Genomic DNA, 15,984 nt, shown 5'->3' on the forward strand with positions numbered 1-15,984 from the left:
TAAAATGATGGTTGCAACTACTCCACATTTCTGCAACATGGTCCCCTCCAGCTGTTTTGGATTTAAAAGCAAAGAGGGCCAATCTGGAACTGAAGAGGAAGACAACTAGCCAAAAGACAGGCCAGACTCAAAGTTATGCTATCAGCTCAACTAGCTAGAAAGAAGCATAGAGAAGCAATGCTGATCAAAGGAAAGGGAACAAAGAGAAAGTCCAATTAGAGGTGAAGCATTGTGGCTGTTTTTCTGTCTGTTAAGCAGGGTTTGTTTGTTGTTTTTGTTTGTTTGTTTTATTTTTTAAATGTGAAATCCTTTGCCCGAGAGCATTCTCATGGTGCTTTTTATTATTATTTTTTGTCAAACAATAAAACTATCATGCAGACTCACCTTGAAAAATCACTTTTGATTACTTTCCTCTGCTAAAGCTTCAAGGGGGCGTTGCCAATTTAATTCCCACCGGGGCGCTGCGCGGACTGCGGCGGGTGCTTAGGCAACCCCTGCACCCCTGTCTACTTTTCAGATTTTTTTTCAGAGGGGAATATCATGCCTGAACAAACCTTCCCCCAAAGTGTGGGATTTGTGGCAGTTACTCCCTGGTAGATTTAATTGGTCAAAATGATGGTTTTTTGCCAACTAGTACACAGGGAAATTTTGTTCACTAGTGGGTTGGGGAAGCAAGCTCTTTGCTTTCTGCTTTAAAATATTTTCCAGTGAAATTACTTTGATGGAACATTTGAGCATTTTAGGGACCTTAATGATCACCAGATGTTTCTAATATTACAGATTCATTTCTTTTCTATTGTAGCCAAAATGGATATCTTTGAAACATAAAATGTGTGGGGTTCATGATGTCTTTTTGCCTTGACAGAATTTTACTTCAATTAGGCAGTGTCAGTGAGAAACCATGTATAGGCCCAGGTCTTGCTAAAATAGATACATTCTATTTGCTAATCTGTTTACGTCTGCGCACTAAAACTGTTGAGAAATTTGGCAGCCAGCAAAATCAGAATTGCATTAATTCTCTAATATCAAAGCAGTGTGCAATAAATACAGAAGATTGATGGTTCATTTGTTGCTTTCTCTGACTAATGCAGTTATTGTTTATGGTTTTTTTAAAAATCCTGTTTATTAATTCTCCCGAAATCTTCCATGGAAAACAGTAAAGGAAGGAAGTTAAGGGAGGCTGGAGACTTTGTATCCTGTGTCCTTCAAATGGGAGTGGCTACAAATAAACTAATCTGAAGGACAAACTACTTCATCTATGTTTTAGAGCACCAAAAGCAGTTAGCTCTGTGGTTACAGTTGCTAACAAAAGCAACAGCAGTTCTTTAATATTCCAAAAAAGTCTTTAAGAACTCCAAATCTAACAGCCAAAGAAAGATGACAAATGCAGAAGTACTTCTCCAGTGAACTCATCATGATGCCAGTGATGGTTCAGCACAGTACCGAATTTCCTTTTTCAAGAAGTCAGCTGTATTTAAGATGGAGAAAAGAATTGTCATATGGATAACAGAAATCATAAAGAAGAGACTTCCTTGCTAGATCATTTCCAAATAATTAACCTGACATTAATTGAACAAAGGTGTTGGTGCATGATATCTCCAACACAGGATAAATCAGGTAAGGCAGAAAAAGAACAGTGAAGAATGCTGTTAAAAGAAACTAAACAGCATAGTTTTAGGCATGCCTATTCAGAAGTCTTTTTTAGTTTCTGGAACTTATTTACACATAAAATAGGGATATGAAGAAGATTTGAAAGGAAAAAAAGTATTCTGAGTATGTATTTATAGTCTTTTCTTACAACTACCCAATAACTGTGGAAGACAACCACTCAGAAAACAAAATTCAGCTGCTTTAAGGCATTGTAGGTAGTGCTATGTGTATATCCCCAAGTATTCTGTACTCACCCTTTGATTTTAAGAGTTATGAAACTATTCAGTTAAAATGGATTTTCCTTAGAAAGCATAAGAGAAATGGATTTACTTTTAAGAGTAGAGGAATTTTTTAAATGAAAGGCTGACGTGATATCATAACAGCTGGATTTCCAATAAGAACCTGATAATTCAATAATGCCAATAATTTTTAATGATTACAACCACATTTGCAACATCAACATTTTAGCAACATGTTTAGCAGTAGTTACCACAGATTTGTTTTTCACATTACTATTGCATTATTAATATTGTAGTGGTATCTATAACATGTATGCTACAAGTAATGCTGAACTGTAATAAATTGATTTTGACAATCATTTAAAGAGAACATATAGTACTACTTGTGCTCTGCTGTTTCCTTAAAATTCTTTTTTTGTGAACTGAAAAAAAGATGAAAAAAATCTAGAAAAAATACAGGATAGCAGCTACTGGATGATGGAGTCCTGGGACTCTCCCAATAGAAAGTAATAAATATCTCATAGTGAAAATAGGAATCAGAACTACAGAATTTCACAGTTCCATTCCAAGACCAATTTTATTTATTTGTAATTATTATTTTTTATTTGTTTGCCTTGATGCTGCTTTAACAAGTTCAGATATATATTTAATAAGGTTAGGCTATATTTCTGTAGCTCTTTCTTTGGTTCTGTGATTCTTACTTCTGCCTTATTTCTGAATATGGGATGATGTTATGAAAGTATTTATTTTGAATTTTCACTTAAATATGTTAGAATGGGTCCAAATGTAAAAACAATGAAGTTTCACTTAATGAAATTATGGTTCAATTAATATGGTAGGGTGATGATAACATTTGCCTTGAAGAAGAAGTAAAAATCTGTATGGAGAATACTTTTCAAGAAGAGTGGAACACTTTTCTCTTAGGAATTGATTAATTATGCATTCATTCATCTTACAACCATAATATAGCGGTTGTATAACTAAAAAGCACAGGGAACTGTTATACAAGAGCTGTTGTTTCCTTTTCCTGTCTCTTGGTGCTTATGTGTGTTAAAGTTTAAAAAGTCTTGTCCCTAATTATTTTTTTTCTATAGCAAATTAAATGAAGTTCTCTCCCCCAGATTCATTTGATTCCATTGGGAACAGAAATAGTCCTTTGCTGTCCATCTTATTCACAGCATTAGTCTTAATAGCAATGGAGGTAATGATTGAAAAAAGGAAATCAATTTAATTAGTGTTTAATCCTACTTGGATTACATGAATTGCAAAAGGCTATTTATGTTGGAGCCAAAATGTTATAAGGAAGTTTTTACCACTGTGAAAAATAATAGTCTATAAAATGAATGAATGCAAATTAATCAATTCCTAAGAGAAAAATGTTCCACTCTTCTTGAAAAGTATTCTCCACACAGATTCTTACTTCTTCTTCAAGGCAAATGCTATCATCACCCTAATTCTTGGAGGATGCTTGGATGAATTGGCCTACCCAATTATAATTGCATATTGAACATGTTTTTTTTCCAATTTATTGGATGATTTCACAGATGCCACAAAACTATTGACTATAATTCAGAGATTACACATTCTGCAGTTATAATCTCACATTTCAAATGGCTTTTATTCGATAGACAAACCATTCTTAACCATAAGAAAAACTCATCAAATAGATCTCTTATGATAAGACATTGAAAACATGATTAATGCATACCAATAAAAGAAAACAAATATAGTCAATCCAGTTTAAAAGACAAATATTTCCTTCAGCAAGATAATCTTTTACAATGAAGACAACAAAGAATGGATTAATCTAACCCAGTAGGCAACAGTTTCACACGAGATTTTTCCTTTTTGCATTCTATTTGTAATTATTACAGATTTGTTATAGATTTGTTTCTTTTTCATTTTTAGTAGTCACTGGAAATGTGAATGCTTTTAGAGAATTTCTTTCCCATGAATTGTAAGCCACTCAGAGTCATTGACTGAGATGGGCAGCCACAGAAATTGAACAAACAAATAAATCAAATTAAGCCTGCTAGATTAATAAATTCTGTGGTTGCTTGCGATGCACCCAGAAGTCTCAGCTACCCCAGCCAGCTCCAGAAAGTGCAAACAAGCATTCATTTACCCAGCTGTCTTCTCTCCCCAAGTCCACATGGCTCCCCAGCACCAGTTAGCAAGCATTCATTTGCTGCTCAGTCCAGCCCAGCAACCAGCCCAGCAAACATTCATTTGCACAGCTGCCTTCTCTCCCAGTTACCCCGCACAGACCTTTCATCTTTTGCTGCCTCCTTTTTGGACCCAGCTACTCCAGCAAATGTTTCATACTTTTCTAATTTTATTCCTTCTTTCTGAAGACAGTGCTATCTTCGCAAAGCCGTGCTGTCTTTGGAACAAGAGGTTCCATTTTTGCATAGATAGCACAGCTTTCAAAAAGCTGCACTGTCTTCAGAAAGAAAGAAAAAAGTAGGAAATGTTTGCTAGAGAAACTGGATCCAAAAAGGAGACATCAAAAGTGATGAGGTGCTTCTGCTTTGGCCATGGCAGCTGGGTGTAAATAGCAAAAGGTTGGTGCAGGGAACTGGGAGAGAAGAACCACATGTTCTGTGGTTTCTACTTCTCTGGAATCACGAGGGCAGAGCCTTTCAGCTAACGGAATGTTTTTAATATTTACTATCCAATACTGCATAGCATCATAAATCTTAGTTATCTAAAGACACGTTACATGCCTGCAATAAGTACACATTTTAAAATTCAGTAAACATTAATACAACACCTTCAGAACTCAAATGGAACATTTGGTTTTTAAAATAAATACCATATAAAAGAGTGTCCATATTTATACTCAACAACCAAAAGGAACCACGAGCAGTCTGTGTTACTTTCTCCATTCTCTGACTTCCTGAATGTCAATCTGCGACAATAATAGAAGAATTTAAAAGGCTCACCTTATTCACTTTCTGGAACTCAATCCACCATCAGGCATTTTGGCAGATGATGGTAACATTATTCCTGCTCTGATAAAGTACATGTATTGAAATCCCCTTTATACAGTTCATGAAAATAGTATGACAGGTACGATGGAGATCTGGGACAGATAGGTATGGTTTCCAAGCATACTCGGTAAACAATCTCTTCCCTGAGTCTTCCTTAGGGAAAAACGGTAGAAAATAATTTTTCCCAAACTATTCAACGATTGGGACAATTTCATGTTTTAATCAACCTATTTATATTAAGATTTAGAAAAGATCGTGGACCAGCAGGAAGCTTCCATCTTGAAAGGCACATATAGTCATGAGCTTCTAATGACCAGCATGCATTTTGTTATTGTTGATGCCTTTTTTTTGGAGCTTCAACTGAGAAAACTGCTGCTGTTGCTGGATCTTGTGTATGCCAGGGGAGAGGATTGGCCATCTAATACTGAAGTGCAATTATGCCTTTAGTGAAACATTTCACAAGCTGCTGCTTTGTCATATCTAAGAAGGAGGCTTTACTACCCTGCATTTTGTCATTTAAGGTGGCAGCTGTGGCCAGAAGGCCTTTGCGCAATTTCAAAGGGTTTGCTAATTGTGCCTGTTCATAAATCAGAAAGCTCTACTTGTTATCACTGATGCCTTATTCACCTCCCAGCTGGATTACAGCAATGTGTGCCTTATGTGGTGTCCTTAAAGACCACTCAGAAGCAATAATTGGTCTAGAAAACTGTGTCATGGGTAGTTATGGACATACTGTGGCATGCCCATGAAACATCACTGCTTTGTGAGCTTACTATCTCCCAATAAGCCACAATGTGCAATTCAGGGTGCTGATTATCATTTATAAAGCCTTACATGACACAAGACTGGGTTATTTGCAGGACTGCCTATCTCCAATTATATAGTCCCTGCTACAGGATTTGTTGTGTCATTATCATTTAGTTAGATTTACCTAAGAAGTCTAACTTGGAAAAGGTAGCATATATCCTCTGGAGTGACCCTCACCAAGATTTTATTGGTCCCAAAACTTGTTGGCTTTCAGAAAGCATTAAAACCCTTTTTCATTTGAATTTGAATGTTAGATGGGCCTTTCTTGGGGAAGGATAATGTTGTTGCTGACCAGAATGTATTTTGCTTTTTATTTTATTTTGGTTTCATTAATTGTTGTTTGTTTTAAAGTTTTGTTAGTCACTCAGAGTCTCCATGGCAAGTGGTAAAAATATAAATATTTTCTTCCTCTGTCCAAAAACCAAAGGAATTCTATTATATTTGGTACATTATTCATTTTGAGCATTGTCAAAGAGAAATCCTTTGTGCAATGTTTTTTTTCCAGGGAAAAACATGATAATTTCATTTGCCCAAATGACGGAGAATGAACCGACTTGCTCTCAGAGGAATGAGATTAATTAAATCTTAGTTGTCATCTTACTTGTTGTTACAGAGAGAGAGAGGCACTCAGTATCATCCTTGAAATGCAGAAAATTATAGTTATTTATTTATTCATTTATCTTGATATTGATTTTACTAGTTTAATTCTTTAGGGAAGTTTCCATGGGAGATGTTCATTTATTCACTGCAATCTGTGGCCAAAATAAAACAAGTTTCAGGCTTTCAATTGTTGTAACGTGGATTAAATTCCCCAGTACTAAGATATAGATGTCATATTATATAATATAATAGATTTCCCCCACTTTCAGATGAGAACTCGCCAGCAAATTTCTGGGATTCCAAAAACCGTGGTGTGACTGGAACACAGAAAGGGCAGATCATATGGCGAATTGAACCTGGTCCCTATTTCATGGAACGTAAGTCCTCTGATAATATATAATATATAATATAATGTGTGTGTGTGTGTGTGTGTGTGTGTAACATTTCTAGAGGAATGCTTAGCATCTTTGCAATACGTTGCAATAGTATTCCCTAGAATTTATATCCTCTCAAAATCTTATCAGGTAAGAGAAAATGGCAATAGAAATCTGTTGATTGAGAAATATTGGTAGGTAAGCAGTGAATTGCTACATATGCATATTACATTAATCAGTTTTTAGGCAGGTAGTATTATTCAAACTGCAGAAAAAGGGAAAGAAGTAGTAAGCAAAAGGAACTGGATCAAGCAGATAAGAAAACTGAGAAAGAAATCAAAGTAAGTCTAATTTATGTCTTGTACTTCAATTCTATAAACCTAGATATTCTTGCTAACTATCCTTCCTTCTGACAACTCCAATATGTTAACCTTTTTCTTTAAATTTCTTGTTTTAGGTTTCAGCTGAAATGTGAAAGTAGCAAGAAATCTGTTACAGTTCTTGTTACTATCTTAGAGCTCGAACAAATGTGAACTGTCACAGCAAATTATTATTACTATATAATGGTGATTTACAATTAGATTAACCTAAGATGGGTGGACACTTATTAACTCATGTCCTTATTAACCAATAACCTAATAATTATTAAGCTAGCATTAAAAATATAAGCTGTTCCAAGCAGTATTATTTTTTGCAAAATTAGAGTGTTCAAGTCTGATAAATTCAATACAGTGGTACCTTGGTACTCAACTACTTTGAAATACATCAAATTTAGTACTCAACACATTTTGATGCAAACATTTTGTCCAGGTACTCGTTGTTTGTTTGGTACTCAACACACAAACTAGAATTTGCCAGTGTCGGCTGTCTTGTGACTCATTGGAGTGATGGGAAAAATTTGTTTAGAACTCATTGTTTTTGGTACTCATCACATCTTGTGGAACCATGTACCGATGACTACTGAAATACCACTCTGTTATTATTTATTCACAACAATGTGAAATTACAGCTGTCAGTTCTTTAACTGATATTGGCCTTTATGTGCATCAAATACTTCTCTAGGATATCATAATGTATTGGCATAGTATATATTATTAAGTGTTGTACCTTATGATTCTTGACTCTTGATGAATGTATCTTTTCTTTTATATATACTGAGAGCATTTGCACCAAGACAAATTCCTTGTGTGTCCAGTCACACTTGGCCAATAAAGAATTCTATTCTATATGAGGTCCTTCTGTAATTGACATAAAATTTTATCAATGTGCATATTTTCTAAGTGCTGTCCATGATTTTTCTGGTATGGCGCACTCTGTGCTAGGAACCACCAGGACCACCACAGCTAGTTTGTGCCATAGTCTTTCTGTTTCAGTTTTCAGATTTTGATTCTTTGTGATCTCCTCCGATTCTTTATCTTCTACCATCCTCTGGTATTGCCACATCAATTGCCCACATTTTCTTCTTTTCAACTACAGTGAAATCTGAATACTAAGAACGTATTCAGAAATCCCATAATATTTCCACCTGGTCATTCAACTACTTTTTTTCAAATCTGTTTCCATCAATTTTTCATCACTAGTATATAATAATTTTTACAGATGTTCCGATGAATCATTTTGGTGACTTCGTTATGTCATTGTTTATAATCAGTTTGTGTGATTATCTTGGTGGAGGAAGAAGAATCTAAACACAGGAATGTGGTGCTAAGATTAAATAATTCAGGAGAGAACACGAAGGGGAGTTAAGAGGAAGAAGGAATGATACAACTGTCAAATACTATCCTTTGATCATTGTAATAATTCTTTGCCCTCCAACTATCATTGGTTTAAAAGACAGGCTGAATTTGTACTGCAGCATTAATGCTATTAGAGGAGTTGAGAAGTATGGGCCTCCCCGTACTCTATAGAGAAAAGAATAAAATGGGAAATATCCAATTGAAATTCTTGTGGCTTTGGCAGTCAGCATAGAAAAGCTGGAGGAATGTTATTTGTTGCATAATGATAATATGGCAAATTGCTCTTTTTGGAGTACTATTTATTTATGTATTTATTAAATTTAGATGCTATCCCTCTCACTAGCCAAACAATTCTGATCATCTTACAATAAAAACAGGAATATAAAAACATTAAAATTAATGGAGATTCTATAAAACGATTGTTCTCCGTAGAACTGCTGCGAGCATCCAGAGAGTGGGAGGTGCTCCAGTCTTCACTTCTCACAGGCTGAGCTATAATTGAGGAACGCTCCTCCTTCCTTCACGTGACTCCTCCCTGCGTTCCCCCAGTTTTAGCTCAGCCTTCGAGAAAGACAGGCATCTTTTCTACTGTTCCTTGGCCGTTTCAGTTTTGCATTTCGCTGTGTCAGGTTTGCTTGCTCCGTTTATTTCCTTGTCCCTGCGCTTTGAAAGTGGTCCTAAATTTAGTTAAAGAGCGTTTTCGCTCTCAGGAGGGAGATAAGGGTCGGAGCCCTTTCGCCCCCCCCCCCTCCTCCTTTTCCTCTGCCATTCCAAGCGTGCTGTGCTCAGCTGCTTGGCCCCGCTATTTTTAGCGCGTAGTTGCGTCTTCCCCCAGAACGCCTTAGTGGAAGCAACGCTTCCTCTCCCAGCCCTTTATTTGTATTTCTTGCCTTTTGAAGTTGTGATTCGGGCTGGTGCGTCTCTGAGCTGTGCGCTTTGAGCCGGGCGGCCATTTTGGACGCGCCTAGCGTAGCCAACGCCATTTTGGTTCGTTTTTAAAAAAATAAAGATTTTTATTTTTACTTTATTTCGTGAGCTGCGAGGCCTTAGTAGGCCCTTAGCGGGACCGTCAGGCCGCGTGGACCCCTTTTCTACCTGGAGGGCACTGTGGCTCCGTGCCCTGTTGTCTCTCTTGGTTAGATATTGTTGGCTTTTCTTTCCTTGCCCGCAGCTCGCTCAGAGGCGCAGGCACGTACTCCCCATTGTTGTTGGGGGGCTGCCTAAGGAGGCCCCTTTTGTCCTGTTTATATATATATATAGTTTCTTGGCCTCAGCGTTCATTTGGTTCATTTGGAATTTAGGTTTGAGGTAGTAGGTTTTTACTGCTAGAGTCTGATTGGCCTTCCTTTCTTTTGGGCCCGACCCACAAAATAATAAATAATTTTTGTATATAAATAATAACTTTAGATAGATTTTTTTCTTCTTTTATTACATAGAGTTCAATAATAATAATAATAATAATAATAATAATAATAATAATAATAATAATAATAATAATAATAATAATAATAATAATAAATAAATAAATAGTTAGATAAATTAGTTAGAATTAAGAGAATAAAAAAAATTTCTTCAAAAAGGGGGACGTGACCCAACCTTAGGAAAACTGGCTTGCGTAGTAGGCTGAACTCCTGGGCGTGCCAACCGCCTTTCCTTGTTGCCAATCCTTTATTTGATACCATGGCAGAGGCTAATCCTACTGGCTCTTCTCTGAAGGCCAAATCTAAGACACACTACCTTCGCAAAGGGACAAGGACTCTTCCAGTCGTCTCAAAGAGATGCATTACGGTGCCATAAGGCCCTAGAAAAGGAGTTTAGCAAACGGGCTAAAGAATCACATTCTGTAACACCTGCCTTACCTTCTACCTCCCCCGCCAAGTCAATCTTCTCCCTCCAGGTGCGGTACCACCACCCAAGGCCGCCAGCCCACCCGTACGCCCGAGGCGACCTTCACGCCAACCGCTGCAGGCCTACGCTCTGAAGATCCTGCTTCAGCCATCATCCCAGATAGTATTAAAGAGTGGATGCAGTCTGCCATCTGTTAAGGTATAGCCGAAGGAATGCAGCAGCTGTCCAGACCGGACCACCGAGGAGGACTCCCGAGGTCGGGTCTTTATCCGGAAGGTCTCTCCGGACCAGCTGTCTCAGCATGGTCAGGTACCTTCCCATATGGATGCCCCATTCCCAGAGGGGAGGATACCCAAGAAGAGGAGGCAGTGGGCCTTGAGCCCTTCGAGGAGGATGAAGGCTCTGATAGAGGGTCCTTACAGTATTCCGAGCCTTTTCTTGAGGCAGACCCCATGGAGGGGAAATGTCAGAAGATGAGGGCATTTTCCTGAGCAACCTGCTGCTGTGGGCCTTTTAAACCTCATTTATTTAATTCCTTATTATTTAAGGCAAAAACGTTTCAGGTCTGACCTGCAATCTCCCTCTGACCCTCCTCCATCGAACCCAGAGGGTCCAGATGACCTAATGTTCAGACAGCCGGTGGTAGAAACTGACATTATTCCGACCCCCGATCTTTTCAGATTTGGTCGCAAGGCAGTTGGCTTCGGTGGGTCCTTCTCCCGCCCCCTGTAGCCAGGCCAAGAGGTTGTTTAACCTTGACCGGATTTCTCCGCTATGTTAGACACACCGGAGGTAGATGATCCGATTGTAAGACTAGCCTCTTCCTCCAATCCTACCGATGCGCTGAGGCGTTGAAGCCGGAGGACAAGCGGGCAGAGATGGCGCTCCGGCGAGCGCACCAATCTGATGCTTGGGCCATTCGGTCGGCCACTGCTGCCTCCTTCTTCACCCGGTCCTCCATCAGGTGGCTCAGGCAGCTGAAGCAGCATATCTCCCAGATAACACCAGAGCCCATCAGGATATTGCAAAGATCACGGCAGCGGCAGAATTTGCAGCCGACGCCACCTTTCATTCTGTTAAGTTTTCATCCCGAGCCATCTCTTCCCACGTAACTGCCAGAAGATTGCTTTGGCTTCGACACTGGCAGGCTGACATCAAAAATAAGTCCAAGTTGGCTTCAGCCCCGTATCAAGGGGAAAGCTGTTCGGGCCCGCTCTTGAACCATTGCTTCTGGAAACTCGGAACAAGAAAAAGTTCCTGCCCTCGCTTTTTCGTAGGCAAGAAACCAGGGGATCCCAGCCCTTCGGAGGGGCTCCTTTCGTCCCCCCTTCCAGTCATCATTCACCCCTAGATTTCAGGGTTCCCCGTCATTCGGTCGTCCTACCAGGACGGGGTGATTCGGGAGACAGAAGCAGGAGAGGGGGCAGCTACAGAAGGCCCTTTAGGGGTGCCGGGAACAGGCGTCCCGCCGACCCAGATAGGATTGCAGGTTCTTATCCCATAGGCGGCCGCCTCAGGCATTTTGCCGACCAATGGGAGGAATCCACTTCAGACGCCTGGGTCAGGAACTCCGTGCGTTTTGGCCTGGCCCTGCAGTTTCACACTTACCCGCCTGAACATTTCAGGATTTCACCCATCTCTAGGGATCCTACTAAGCGGGCCCTTATGGCCTCCGCCATCAAACATCTGTCTGATATTAGGGCCATCCAACCTGTGCCACCCTCACAACGAGGAAGGGGTTTCTATTCCCTCTTATTCTTGGTGCCTAAGCATTCCGGGGTTGGAGACCCATTTTAGATCTTAAGAGGCTCAATCGCTTTATCATACACCATAAGTTCAAAATGCAGACTCTACAGTCTATTTTGCAAGGCATCAGAGAAGGGGATTGGCTTACGTCTGTTGACCTCTCCGAGGCTTATCTCCATATCCCCATCCATTCCTCGTATTCCAAGTATCTGAGGTTTTGCTATAATAATCAGCATTTCCAGTATGTAGCCCTTCCCTTTGGCCTCGCCTCGGCCCGAGGTCCTTCACTAAGGTGTTGGCGGCTCTGGCGGCTCGCCTTAGGCAGGTTCCCATACGTATCCACTGCTACCTTGACGATATCCTTGTTGTATCCCCTTCCCGACATCAGGCCGAGGGTGATACTAACACTACCCCCTCAGTTCTTCAGGCTCACGGTTTTTAGTGAACTGGGAGAAAAGTCAGCTTAGCCCTTCCACCCGTATAGCCCACCTAGGGGCTGTGATTGACTCTGTTGAAGGGAAAGTCTTCCTCTCTCAGGAGAGGCTCATTAGTATCCACACAACTATCAGGGCTATCCAGCGAACCGGAAAAGCATCTTTGCTCAATCTATCCAAGCTGCTTGGGAAGCTGGTTTCTTGCATTTCTATTATCCCATGGGCTCGCTTGCATTCCAGATCCTTGCAGTGGTTCTTCCTGCCATACCAGCGTTCAGGAAGGAGCTCATCAGGCCTCGTGGTGAAAGTGCCTCCAAGGGTCCTCGCTCCCTCCTATGGTGGACACGACCATCTGTCAACAGAGGACATCTATTCAAGGAGCCTCAAAGGGTCACTCTCACAAGAGACGCAAGTCTTTCCGGATGGGGGCTCACCTGCAGTCTCTATCAGCCCAGGGAGTTTGGACTCCTGCGGAGCGAAGCCGGAGCATCAACTGGTTGGAGCTTCGCGCAGTGTACCTGGCCCTGCGAGCTTTCATTCCTCAGGTGAGAGGGCGCCATGTCCTGGTCCTTACGGACAACACTACAACCAAGGCCCACATCAACCGTCAAGGGGGCACCCATTCCATCCTCCTCATGAGGGAGGCCGAGCGGCTGTGTCGGTGGGCAGAGGCGCACCTGTTGTCCATCAGAGCGGAACACATTTCCGGAACCTCCAACGTCCAAGCAGACTGGCTGAGCAGGGCCACACTGGACCAAGCAGAGTGGCGTCTGCACCTGTTCAGAGAGGCAGCAGCCAGGTTCGGTCAGCCTCTGGTAGACCTGTTTGCATCTCCATTCAACGCGCAAACGCCAGGGTTCTTCTCTCGTTACCCCTCCAACGGGGCAGAGAATCACGATGCCCTGCTTTGCCCGTGGCCTCCCGGACTTCTGCACGCCTTCCTCCACTTCCGCTGATCCCCAGGGTGATTCGGAAATTGGTATTCGAGAGCAGAGGTCCTCTTGGTGGCACCGTATTGGCCCAGGAGACCGTGGTTTGCGGACCTTCGCAGTCTGTCGGTAGCTCCGCCGTGGAGGATCCCGCTAGATCAAATCTCTCTGTCGCAGGGCCCTCTACTTCATCCAGAACCACAGTGGCTTCAGTTAGCCATTTGGAGGTTGAGCGGGAAAGGCTGATTGAGGAGGGCTTGTCAGCCCAGGTCATTAATACCATTCTGGCTGCTAGGAGACCTTCTACTACTCGTATTTATGATGCAACCTGGAGCAGTTTCTGTAAGTGGTGCCACAAATCATTCATCGATCCACGTTCTCCTTCAATTGCGCAGATCCTGGCCTTTCTACAAGACGGCCTAGATGGGGGCTTATCACCCAACACTTTGAGGAGGCAGGTCGCGGCCCTCTCAACGGTGGTTGCTGGCGACCCATTCGGTCCTCTTTCCCACCACCCTCGAATTAAGGCCTTTCTTAAAGGGGCTTCCAACTTGCGCCCGCCAGTGGTGCACAGATACCCGACATGGGACCTTAACAAAGTTCTCATGGCCTTGACTAAGCCTCCCTTTGAGCCTCTCAGGGAGGCGCCACTTCAATTTCTCACTTTTAAAGTGGTATTTCTTGTGGCAATAACCTCAGCTAGAAGGATATCTAAAATTGCAGCTCTATCCGTGAGAAAGGACCTGTGTATTTTTCACTCTGATCGGGTGGTTTTGAGACCAGACCCTTCCTTTCTGCCAAAAATCAACTCAGCATTCCACAGAGCGCAGGAGTTGGTCCTCCTAATTTCTGTCCAAGGCCTTTGCATGAAAGAGAAAGACAGTGGCATACCCTCGATGTTCGAAGGGCGTTGCGTATTTACATCTATCGCACACAGTCCATCAGGAAATCGGAGTCTCTGTTTCTGTCCTTTCAGCCAAAGACGCTGGGCTATAAGGTATCCCCATCCACAGTGGGCCGTTGGATTAGAGCCACCATATCCAAGGCCTATTTGGTTCAGGCTCTTCCGGTCCCCAGTGGAATAACCGCCCACTCCACCAGGAGTGCAGCTACATCAGTAGCCTGGGCCACTCAGGCTTCCATTCTTGACATTTGCCGGGCGGCCACCTGGGCTTCCCGTCACCCTTCATACGCCACTATAAAATTGATACTTACGCTTCAGCTGAGGCATCCTTTGGCAGGCGAGTCCTGCAGCAAGTGGCGAGAGATGCTGAGGAGATTCCGACCCAGACGGAGTCCCGCCCGTAGGACAAACATGCTTTGGTATGTCCCACTCTCTGGATGCTCGCAGCAGTTCTACGGAGAATGGGCGTTGGTTCTTACCTGATACGCCTCTTCTCGTGGAACTGCGTAGAGCATCCAGCCCCACCCTGTTTGATCCGTCTGGTGGAGAATCCTGTTTGCCAATGATCTTTATTGTATATAATTAAGTTTTGTATAATAGTTAAGGTTAGAGGGTGTTGTTGTCCTCTCGTCTTCGTAAAACTGGGGAACGCAGGGAGGAGTCATGTGGAGGAAGGAGGAGCGTTCCTCAATTATAGCTCAGCCTGTGAGAAGTGAAGACTGGAGCACCTCCCACTCTCTGGATGCTCTACGCAGTTCCACGAGAAGAGGCGTATCAGGTAAGAACCAACGCCCACTTTCCCTATTATAGTTTAGCAGGCAGAGCCCATCTTTTCTTCCTAGTCTCCATGGAGGAAGCTCAGACTTGCTTCCCCATGTGATTAAAAGCTTTGTGCTCTGATTTCTAGAGTACCTGAAATAAATAAGTAAAACATTCAACTTTTATTCTAGATGCATTGTCTATGGTAGAATGAGTAAACTGCAGTCCCAAGGCTACATGTATCCTCCCAAATTGTTTTTAAAACCATTGGAATTCCCTGAGATAGTCTCCATGGCATGGAAATCAAAAAGTTGGTATTGTAATTAACCGTCCTTTTTAGGATATATCAGTAATTGTTCCCCTGAAATAGGAGAGAAATGGCAGGGAGAGAAATTCTTGATTCTACCTTTTTGCATTGTTCAGCCTACCTCTTTCATATCACTCAATCCACTCTAAGTGGACTAGGCGGCAACTTTCATACCATTTTGACAACATTTTCATAGACATATGGGTTCAGCATGTACTGGAATTTCAAATGGCTATTGCATTGAATTGTCATAACTTTGACCTGTAGTCTTCCTAAGATGTCCTTTCTGACAGAACAATACTATTTAAATACTTCCATACGCTTCCAAGAAGTCATCTGTTATTCAGATATCTGATCTGAGATAAAGCCCATCAAAAGTCCCAAGCAACAATCAAGACCAGAAAAGGACAGCAAAGGAATAATTCCCTCTGACCTTATGTTAAAAAAAGTGTATTATTTAAAGGGGGATAATACCAGAACTCCAACAAATAAGTTGGTTTTCAGATATGGAACCTATTTATAGACTTTCTCCTGTGTTTTTGGTTTAATAGAAGTAAGTCTAGTTTATGTACCATTCAAGTATAGTCTAATATGAGAAAGTGGGATAATCACAATATCTCCTTTCATGTGAGGAGAATCCTCTCCTACAGAGCCCAGT

At 41.6% G+C, this 15,984-nt stretch overlaps 1 protein-coding gene across 3 annotated transcripts in view; it reads left to right on the forward strand.

Annotated features, from left to right (window-relative positions):
* HECW2 (HECT, C2 and WW domain containing E3 ubiquitin protein ligase 2) overlaps positions 1-15,984 on the forward strand; it is a 195,469-nt gene that overhangs the window by 96,855 nt on the left and 82,630 nt on the right. For 2 of the 3 annotated variants that reach the window (XM_026667978.2, XM_087949536.1), the window contains exon 3: positions 6,559-6,666. In XM_026667978.2, the coding sequence (XP_026523763.1) occupies positions 6,559-6,666 (108 nt within the window). Of the gene's footprint in view, positions 1-1,480; positions 1,618-6,558; positions 6,667-15,984 lie in introns of those variants that run through there. The other variant, XM_087949537.1, reaches the window with a different exon arrangement.

The sequence above is a fragment of the Notechis scutatus genome, chromosome 1 (assembly GCF_049901735.1).
Source record: "Notechis scutatus isolate UNSWTSFEM ecotype Mainland chromosome 1, rNotScu1.2, whole genome shotgun sequence".
NCBI lineage: Eukaryota > Metazoa > Chordata > Lepidosauria > Squamata > Elapidae > Notechis > Notechis scutatus.